Source organism: Leptopilina boulardi, unplaced genomic scaffold (genome assembly GCF_019393585.1).
Source record: "Leptopilina boulardi isolate dan_hultmark-lab unplaced genomic scaffold, ZJU_Lbou_2.1 LbouV2_330, whole genome shotgun sequence".
NCBI classification, from domain to species: Eukaryota; Metazoa; Arthropoda; class Insecta; order Hymenoptera; family Figitidae; genus Leptopilina; species Leptopilina boulardi.
The window spans coordinates 3,067,841-3,078,672 of record NW_026137897.1 but is presented as its reverse complement, the minus strand read 5'-3'; the positions used below and the strand labels follow the sequence as shown (position 1 = coordinate 3,078,672).

The following is a 10,832-nucleotide window of genomic DNA, read 5'->3' as shown; positions in this document are numbered from 1 at the left end:
TATCTGTTACAATTTCTTATCTATCATCTTATACGTGTTTTACTTCCAAATAACCTATCCAGTTTCAATACTTTTTTCCAATGTTTTATTTATTTATTTACATGTATTTACGTTTATTATGTTATTAAAAATTCATAAAAAAAATTAAATAAAAAATTTATAAAATAGCTCTATCTGTGCAAAAATCATACACGAAATATCACTTGTTAAATCTTTTATTGTCTTTCATTTATTTTCGGATAAATTACATTGATTAATTCATCTCAGAAATATCTTCAAAATTAAATGTTCTACCCCTTCTTCTCTCTTTCATTGAAATATCTTCAGAATTAAATGTTCTACCCCTTCTCTCTTTCATTGCAATATCTTCAAAATTAAATGTTCCACCCCTTCTTCTATCTTTCATTACCTAAAAAAAAAAAAAAATTTTAATTACAAACATAATAAATTGTATACAAAACATTAAAATATTAAATATAAAAAAGATTGTGAACAGAAAAAAAAAATGAAGATTGATTAATTCAGTATAAATGAAAATTTAAACTGGTTACTCACAACCTTCACAACAAAAGGATATTCAGGATATCCTTGGGACGTCCTGGGGATATCGATTTGTTTTCGGCGGTTTGGATATCCCTGGGATATCTTAGAGATGTCCATGGATATCCAGAGGATATCTTAGGGATATCCGAATCGCCAAAAGCAAATGGATATCCCCAGGACGTCCCAGGGATATCCTGAATATCCTTGTGTTGTGAGGGAAGAGGCAAAAATACTTTTTTGTGTCAAAATCATACAACGTTTGATAGAATTGATCAATTTTAATTTTAAAAGGAAGTAGAAGCTTATTTTGCAAAAAAAAATAGAGGAAAAATAAAATTATTAAAAAAAGCATTTTTCCCATACTGTATAGAATAGAGGAAAATGAAAGGAAAGAGAAGATTGAGTATATAATTAGAATAAGATATAAATTTAAAAATTGGGTAAATGTTAAGGAGGAGAAAGCAAGAAGGGAACTGGAAAGGAAATTCTTTGGCGCTGTCGAATAAATATTTTTAAAGTTAGGTTAACAATTACGCATTGTAATTAGAATAGAATATTTAAGAAGACAGATTTGTTAGTTCTAATTTTTCACTATGTAATATTTATGTGTGAATAATATTAAAAGTTAATAGAAAATTAATTTCAATTAAAACCAACAAACTATTATTTCATGCACGTTAAAAATAATAATTAATTTTTATCATCTTTTCTGATGACGTATCACATGAAGCACCCTACGTAGAGTTATTAATTAATTAATTTTAATTAAATTAACAAACTATTATTTTATGTTCATTAAAAATAATAAATAATTTTACCATCTGTTCTGAAGACGCACTATCTGAAGCACTCTCCATAGAGGACTCTAAATCATTTCTTTTTCGTAAAATCGGTTTTTGAGCAGTCTGTTTTTTATATAAAAAAATATAAATATATTAATAATAATTGAAATGATTTATTTATTGAAAAAATTATATATTTCGACATAAGAAACAATAATCCGCGTGCAAGAATATAAGAAATAAAAGGTAATTTCAAAAATGAAAAAGAATTTATACTCAGTTTTTGGAATTGACCAATTTTGCATTTAAATCTCTTATATACTTACAATGGATTCATAATCGATAATGGAATTCCAGTACATGAATGAAAGATTTAAAAATTCCGAAATAATCTGCAAAAATAAATAATAATTAAAAATAACAATTTCCATTATGCAAAAATGTTATAAAACACATTTACCCGTGTGGAAAAATTTTGTGGAAGTCTAGCGTCTAGAAATAGTCTTACCAGTCATAGGCAAGCCTGTCTAAACTAGTCGGTCTTGCTATTCGCTAAGAAGCGTTTCAATAGACGTAGTCGAGTTCGTCTTATCTAGACCGTTTTTCAAGACTCAAGCCAGCGACTTTACAGCGCTACTTGACAAACGTGTAGGTTATGGTCGTTTGCGGTTGTCATCGTACTTTTACAGTTGTTGCACTTTTGTGAAATTCTTTTCATTGTAAAATGCTTTTGTAAAATACTTTTGTGAAATATTTTTGCGAATTACTTTTGTAATTGTGTACAAATATTTTTAAATAATATATTTTTTACAATTTTTAGTAATTACAATTTAATATATTTTATAATTAGTAATTAATATTATTTAAATTATATTTATATATTGCTGTTAATTTCAATAAAAATATTCTTTTGTTTTTTTTATAGATTTTTGAAATTTATTTTTTTAATCGAAGAAAAAACTTTGTCACGAATTTATTTATTTTTATATTATATATCCATTTACATAACCTCAAACTAAAAAGTAGTTTTTAACAAAACTAAAAATATATTTAAAATTTATTACACCCAAATTCGACATATCCAATTGTACAATATATATTAATTTAAATAATATTAATTACTAATTATGAAATATATTAAATTGTAAAAAATATATTATTTAAAAATATTTGTACACAATTACAAAAGTAATTCGCAAAAGTATTTCACGAAAGTATTTCAGGAAAATATGTTACGAAAGTATTTTACAAAAGCATTTTACAAAAAAAAAAGAATTTCACAAAAGTGCAAGAACTGTAAAAGTACGCTGACAACCGCAAACGACCATAACCTACACGTTTGTCAAGTAGCGCTGTAAAGTCGCTGGTCTGAGTCTTGAAAAACGGTCTAGATAAGACGAACTCGACTACGTCTATTGAAACCCTTCTTAGCGAATAGCAAGACCGACTAGTTTAGATGGGCTTACCTATGACAATAAAGGCAATGGATATGGCTTTTATATAAATAGAAATAATTTTATAATTATATTAAAAATATATGTAATTTAAGAATAAAAACATTTTGAATTTAGCATAAAGGCGCGCCAAAAACATCACCGGTATTAACAGATTGTCGCCAAGTAGCCAGCGTGGCCCCGTGGTTAGCGTTGTAGGTTTGCGAGTGTTAGGTCGTGGGTTCGGTGCCCAGTGCGAGCGAGATTTTTCAAATTAGATTAGGTGTTATTTCCACAGGTGTTGTTAATTAATCTTAACTGATGAAACAAAAATTGTAAAAAACTGCGGATTAAATTAATTAAATAATAATAAATTTTTTTTGAAATTACTAATAATAATTAAATGAGGAGATAAGTTGTCTTGACTTATAAGATTCCAATACAACTTATCTCCTTATTATTAATAAATTAAAATCATATTATTAATGAATACTAATGTTATTTTAATTTTATCTATAAATATAATAATACGTAATATTAATAGGATTATTATTATTATTACTATTATTATTAAGAATTATTGAACGCGAGAATCAAGACCTGGCCAGCTTGTCTAACTCTAGACCGTAGCATGGAACTTTCGTTCCATTTCTGATCGGAGGCTCGACAAGACCGTCTGGCCTGGGTCTATAGAGACGTTAGACAGTCTGTCCAGTGTCCTACCAGCGCCCCGAAATTTTTCCACACGGGTATATGTACTTTGAGCAAATAATCATGATAGATGCCCCCTGGTTTATAGTGTGGTATTTTATGAACATCGATTCGAATCAAAGTTGGTCCAAATATCGTTTCAATATAACTCATTACTTTCAGATCGTAATTACTTTTTTTTGCAATTCGTTTTAAATGAATAATTATCAATGCAAGTGTATTTCGTCGTAATTCTGGAAGGTTCTTAATGAAAATTTTAAGTTTTACTGCTTTATCTATTTCGTTTGATTGTTGTACAGCATGTGTCAATTCATACATCGAATTCGGAGAAATAATAGACTCTTGCAGATTACTGAAATTAAAAAATACATTAAAAAAATAATTCTGAAAAATGTAATAAGAGTTTAGGCTTAAAAGGTGCTCTAGGATTACATGAATATACACTAAGAAAAATGTTTAGTCAGAGCAACCAAAATTTAGTTGGGCCAACAAAAAATTTTTATTAGTATTTAAGCAACCAAACTATTTGTTTGAGTCAACCAAAAAATTTGGTTGAGTGTCGCAACCAAATTTTGGTTAGGACAACAAACGATTTGGTTGGAATTTAAAAATGTTCAACCAAATAATTTTGTTGGCCTAATCAAATGTTTGGTTGAGATAACTTTACGACTTTGTTTCAGCCAACCAAAATTTGGTTACAAGAACCAAAATTGCCTAATCAAACAATTTTGTTGCAAACACTAAATTTTTTTTTCTCAGTGATAAGAAACAATCCAGTGGGAAATTGCCAATGGTAACCATTGGGCCATTATAGGACCAATGATTGTCCAATATTGAGCCAATGCTGCCAATATTGGACCACTCTTTTGCCAATGGTAAATTTCCCACTGGGAATAATCGATTTAGGGGAATCATTTTCCTGGTAATTACAACAATTCCCTAGAATCTTGCAAATACAATATAAACTTCTACGTCTTTCTTTTTTTTGTTTCTATCCCAGGAGGTAATAAAGCTTTCATTACGATCACATATTTTTACATTAAAAATTAATTTTCTAACATTATTTATACTTCAAGTAAAAATAATAAATACCCCCACAGCACCGAAACTTTCCTAAAGATTTCCTGAAAATTTATTTGATATGTTCGGAATATTTAATTGCAATATTTTGTGAAAATTGTGTAAAGATTTTAATGTCCCACTTGAATAAATGTTCAGGAATGTTTCACAAAGTTTCACACTAAACATTTATTTAATCGGGACATTTAAATCTTTACACAATTTTTACTAAACATTGCAATTATATATTTCGAACATTTCAAATAAATTTTTAGAAAATCTTTAGGAAAGTTTCGGTGCTGTGGTGGTATATTCGTAATTTCTATTTAATTCATTATTTTCTCTTTATGTATAAAATCTGAATTATGCTTCACGGTAGTGGCGCATGATTATATAAAAATCATTGTTTACAATTTTCATTTTAAAGACGCGTATATTTATTATCATTTTGACAAATTTTTATTTTTATTAATTAGCATTTGACAAAATTCATTTCGAAACAAATTTTTAATTTACAAAAGTTTTATGTGCTAAATTTTATTTGGTAAAATTTTTCATTACACAACTTTAATTTAATAGAATTTTAAGTGCTTCGAATTTTTAAATGCTAGAATTTCTAATTTATCTAATCTTGATTTGTTCAAATTTTTATATGAACAAATTGTTATTGGTAGAATTCTTAATTTAATTTTTCATTCATCCAAAATTGCAAATGGCCAAACAATTTCTTGTTGGGATAAATTTTAATAACAAATTAGGATACAGTGAATTAGAAATTTTTACATTTAAAAATTTGCATCATTTAAAATACTTTGTTGAATGAGAATTATTCTAAATTAAAATTCGGTTAAATTAGAATTGTTTTAAATAAAAAGAATTCTGTGAAATAAAAATTCTGCCAAATAAAATTTCGTTACCTAAAAATTTTGTTCAGTAAAAATTCATTTAAAAAGAAATTCTGTTAAAGGCAAAAAATGAAAATTTGTCAAAAAAATAATTATATCATATAAAATTCTTTAAAATTTTAATTTCTTTCTAATTATGGGAAAAAATCATGCGCCCCTTACAGTGTTAGCTAATCTTTTTTCTAAGATGTTGTAAAATACATTAATAAAATTGACCTTAGAAAGTATATGACAGTTTTGGCAATAACTGGTACTGAATATAACGATAGATCAACATTAGTATTTTCATCAAGCAATTTTTCCGTCAATTCTTTAGCAGATTCTATACCACTGTCTACTGAATACAGTTGTTCAGACTGTTCCTTGGATTGTTCTCTACTATCTAATTCTCCGAAGCATTTTACCAATATTGAAGGTACATATGGTGGATATTCAGATTTATATTTTTCGATTGGGCCCTAAATAAACAGTTTTATATAAGTTTAAAATTTTTATACGAACTGTACAAAAATATTTTTATATTTTTCATTTATAATTATTTTATAAATATAAGTATTTTAAAATATTTGTTTTATTTGAGAATGACAAAAAATTATTTACTTCCTAATAACTTCAACAAATCAAAGTAAAAAACACTACTACAATATATTTTAATTATTCATTTTCAAAAATTACCAAGTCATCTAAATCAACATGGAAAACTGATGTTTTTCCTTTTGCCTAAAAAATAATTTTTTATTATATAATCTAATAAACAAATTTCACTTCTTAAGAGTAATTCGTAAATTACTTTCAAATTTGAAATTATCATATAATAAATCTTACTGTTAATATAGACAAACTATCCTTTATCAGGGCAAAGATAAATAAAGACAGAAGTATAGAAAATTTTTTGCAGAGGTCATTTTTTCAAAATCTGAAGACTTGAAAATCACAATAATATTTGAACTGATTTTATTTTTATTTATATAGTGCTGCAATAATAAAATAAAAATATCACTTATTAGTATTTTTCTATTTTTAACCCTCACGTGCCTGAGTTCATGTTTGGACGTGAGTGTCTGAGCTGGGTCCAACGGACCCAGCTGCTTAAATTTCATTAAAAAAAAAGATTTAATATCAGGATATTTAATATTTTTATTCTAAATTATAATTGTAATATTTTACAAATATAATTGCAAAAAATATTTAATCTTTTGACACTCTAGGGTACATAAATAGCCCACAAAAAGTCATGTCGTCACACCTTTTTCGACAGGGCGAACTTAAGTGTACAGTACAAAAGAAATAATTAAATTAATTTTATTATTATTGGGTATTCTTAAGTTTTTGGGGTCGCTGATTATGAATCCGACGTCAGATTTAGAAAATTCAAAATGGCGGCTCCAATATGGTGGACGAATTTAAAAAAACGTTTGGATTCGCTTGAAAATCGTTACTCGGGGGTTTTTGTGGTCGCTGATTACAAATCCGGTGTCCGTTTTTCAAAATTCAAAATGGCCGACAAAAATTTTAAAAAATCGTTCTGATTCTCTTGAAAAATTTTACTCGGGTGTTTTCGGGGTCGCTAATTACGAATCCGATGTCCATTTTTCAAAATTCAAAATGGCAGATCCAATATGGCGAACAGTAAAATTAAAAATCAATACAATTTACTAATATCATATTCGTAATCAGCGACCTTGAAAATCCCCGAGTAACGATTTTCAAACGAATATGTTGAAGTACATGAAAACAAAGTTGCCTGGGTCCGATGGACCTAGCTTAGGAATCTATACGTACTATAGAGATATAAAATAATGTATTAGAAGGAGTTTTACATAAAAAATGCTGTTTTTTTTCAAAGGTACGTTATATCATTTATATGATAACGATTTTGAAAAAAAAATTTCTTAAATAGAAGTAGATGAAATAGCAAATTGTCTGGATCCAATGGACTCAGCTCAGGCACGCAAGGTTTAATAAAAAAATATTTCATTGAAAAAATGAATTTTAGCAATTCGAAAAAATAAATTAATATTACCTGATATATGATTTCAACTGTAATTGTAAAACACAAAATTCAACTGTAGGCAGTGGGTTGCAGTAAAGTCTATTTAAATGCTAGGCGCTTTGCATGAAAAAAATATAAAATACTTATCAGAGTTATAATTTTTTATTTTTTTACTTTTTTTATTTTTTTATTAAAAAATAATCAATATTTTATCTTTTTAACATTAAAATATCTATTGGATATTATATCGCAGGATATCCATGGGATATCCTCAGGATGTCCGTGGGATATTCTTAGGATATTCACGGGATATTTAATATCTCAACATATATTTTTAAAGGTTAAAATTGTTAAGCTAATATAATGAATAATAATATAATAAAAACAAAAATCTTATGAGCTTCTAATTTATTTTAAATGAAGATTTGAAACGCATTTTTCAAAGTTTTTTAATAAACTCATGCACTTAATGTATAATTAATATTAATAGTTATTCGTTATTTGCGGGAAAGAATTTATATTGTTTAAAGCCAATTTATTTTCTGACAATATTAAGCATATGAATAAAGAAATGAATCACGAATGAGAAAAAAATTAGTTAATAATTTTTCAAATTAAACAACTTTCTCGAAAAACAAGTTGCATTTTATTTTATTTATATAAAATTTAATTCACAGAATATTCTCACTCGTAGTCTCATAATGACTTTAAAAACAGTATCCTGAGAATATCTTCTTGACATCCAGAAGATATACTGAGAATATCCTGAAAATATCCGTGGGATATCCTGACGATATCTATGGGATATCCTGATGATATCTGTGGGATATCCTGACGATATCTATGGGATATCTGGAGGACATTTATGAAAGTCTATAGAGATATCCAGAAGATATCCTGTGGATATCCTCAGATATCCATCGGATATTCAAAGGATATCCAAACCGCCGATTTTTTGGATATCCTTAAGAGATCCTTTTGATATCCATAGGACATCCATAGGATATCTGCAGGATATTATCAATATATCCCAATATATCTTGTGTTATTAGGGTAAATTCGATTTAAAATTTACAGGCGTATTTAGGACCGGAATTACAGTCCTCATTAGGGTTCTTATTACGGTCATATTTTTTCAATAGGGTGATAATTCTGTAAAACAAAAATTAGTTTAAATAAAAATATTTTTTGCCAAAAGTTTTGTTTAATAGAAATTTTGTTAAATGCGGTAATTCAGTTAATGAAAATACTGTTAAGTGAATATTTGGATAAATATAAATTCGATAAAAGAACAATTCTGCTAAATAAATCTGCTATATAAGTTCTTATGTGGGAGATATTCATTCGCATTTGAGTTATTTTTACAAAGTAAAAATTTTAAAGCAGTAAAATTCTCTTCAATAAATATGAAAAATTTATACTTTAACTTTTGCCAGCGACTTTTTTTTCTTATCTTGATTGTTTACTGCTTTTAATATTTGTCCATAAAAAGATGATAAAAATAATAACTTTTAGAACATTAAAATCCGAGTTAAAATCTATTTTTTTTATAAGTGAAATTTGAAAGCAGAAATCCATACCAAATAAAATTTTCTAAATAAATAGTTTAGATACCTTAATATTTCATATCTTTTTTTATTACATATTTTTTAACATTGATTATGAAACTTTAATGAATCTTTTGAAAACATTATTCTATAAAGTTAGATCAGTAATAAATTTCCTAATTTCAAATTTATATTATTATTTTTTTCTTTTTTGCATAAAGATGTGGATAGTTTATTTTATTTTATTATTATTGTTAAAAACAATAATAAACATATAAAGAAGACAAAAATGTTTTTTTCCGCAAAATACAATATAATTAATAACAAAATATAATATATATACATATATGCATTTATTTGATAGTTCTGAAATTTTGTATTTGAAAAGTTTTTTCAATGTTAAAATTTTTAAATAGTAAAATTGTCTTCGATAATCACAAAAAAATTTACAATTTAATTTGAAGAAGCGACTTTTTTTTACTATCTTTTCGTGTTTACAATAAGTTGATAATTGCACAAAAAAAATAATAACTTTTAGAATATTAAAATATTTTTTTTCTCTTTAAGTTGAAACCTTAAAAAATTATTGTCATAAAATATTTTAATTAAAAATTTTATTTGCGGACGCATGAATATTCCCTAGGAATTTTAGTGGTGACAGATTAAAAATTATTGAATTATCGTTTTAAAATCCACCAATCACAATTTTCTTTGATAATATTTGATTGGTGGATTTTAAAACTCCCGCTGAAATGTTTCGGCTAGGTGTATGATCCGATATGTAAAAGTTCTATCAAATATCATTTTAGACAAGTAAAAGTTTAGTCAAATGCCCGGCTGAAAAAACTTGTACAAGAAAATGTACAAGTTCTTGTACATGTTCATTAATGAACTTGTACATTTTCTTGTACATGTTCATGTAATGTTCTTGAACAAGTTCAGCATCCGGAATTGAGACATGTTCTTATACCAGAACTTGTACAAGATCCTGAACAAGAAAATATACTTGTACAAGAAAATGTACATGTTCTTGTACATATTTTTTTGTGCAGGTTTCATGTAAATTTTCTTGTACCAGATGTGGAACATGTTCTTGTACATGTTCATTTATGTCTTTTAAATTAAAAATTAAAAACTTTAAAGTCTGCGCAGTAGTTTTCTTAAGCCTTTGCTGCTGCGCAATAATTTTTAGCATGCATAAGTGAAGAGTCTTAATAATTATAACTTATTAAAATTTCAAATTTTTTTTTAAAACATTTTTAAACAAATTTTCTTGTACAAGAACATAAACGTGTTCATGTTAAAGTACTTGTACATGAAACCTGAACAAAAAATATGTACAAGAACATGTACATTTTCTTGTATATTTTCGTATCCATGATCTTGTACAAGTTCTGGTACAAGAACATGTCTCAATTCCGGATGCTGAACTTGTTCAAGAACATTACTTGAACATGTACAAGAAAATGTACATTTTCTTGTACAAGTTTTTTCAGCCGGGTGGAGTTTCGCATAAATAATAATTCTATCAGTTAAAAATTCAAATATAATAATTTCTTTTTAAAATGTTAATTCTGTTAAACAAAAATTAGTTTAAATAAAAATATTCTTTAATAAATGTTTTGTAAAATAAGAATTTTGTTAAATAGAAATTATATTAAATTAAAAAATAATTTAATTATTAAATAAATTTCAACAGTTCTTATGTGGAAGATATTCATTCGTCTCCATATTTGAGTTATTTTTACAAAAGTAAAAATTTTAAAGCAGTAAAATTCTCTTCAATAAATAAGAAAAATTTATACTTTAACTTTTGCCAATGACTTCTTTTTAGTTTCATGATTGTTTACTGCTTTTAA

General features: G+C 26.3%; 1 protein-coding gene across 2 annotated transcripts; it reads right to left on the bottom strand.

The window, feature by feature from the left end:
• Positions 1–199: 199 nt before the first annotated feature.
• LOC127285130 (uncharacterized) lies at positions 200–7,559 on the bottom strand. 2 transcript variants are annotated; one of them, XM_051310966.1, is made up of 8 exons: positions 7,457–7,559; positions 6,259–6,407; positions 6,109–6,153; positions 5,650–5,891; positions 3,518–3,821; positions 1,652–1,717; positions 1,362–1,448; positions 200–409 (listed from the first exon to the last, which is right to left on the bottom strand). In XM_051310966.1, exons 5-8 carry the CDS (start codon positions 3,785–3,787, stop codon positions 254–256), a joined length of 579 nt encoding a protein of 192 aa, XP_051166923.1. In that variant the 5' UTR covers positions 3,788–3,821; positions 5,650–5,891; positions 6,109–6,153; positions 6,259–6,407; positions 7,457–7,559; the 3' UTR covers positions 200–253. The 2 variants fall into 2 exon arrangements, with proteins under 2 accessions (XP_051166923.1, XP_051166924.1); XM_051310967.1 differs by lacking the exons at positions 5,650–5,891; positions 6,109–6,153; positions 6,259–6,407 and having other exon boundaries at positions 7,457–7,545.
• Positions 7,560–10,832: the final 3,273 nt, after the last annotated feature.

Excerpts from the sequence above, each read along its gene's own strand:
- LOC127285130 (XM_051310966.1), bottom strand. The coding sequence starts at position 3,787 with ATGTATGAATTGACACATGCTGTACAACAATCAAACGAAATAGATAAA. Across the intron at positions 1,449-1,651 it reads TTATCGATTATGAATCCATT|ACTGCTCAAAAACCGATTTT; the intron begins GTAAGTATATAA and ends TATAAAAAACAG. Across the intron at positions 410-1,361 it reads GTGCGTCTTCAGAACAGATG|GTAATGAAAGATAGAAGAAG; the intron begins GTAAAATTATTT and ends TTTTTTTTTTAG.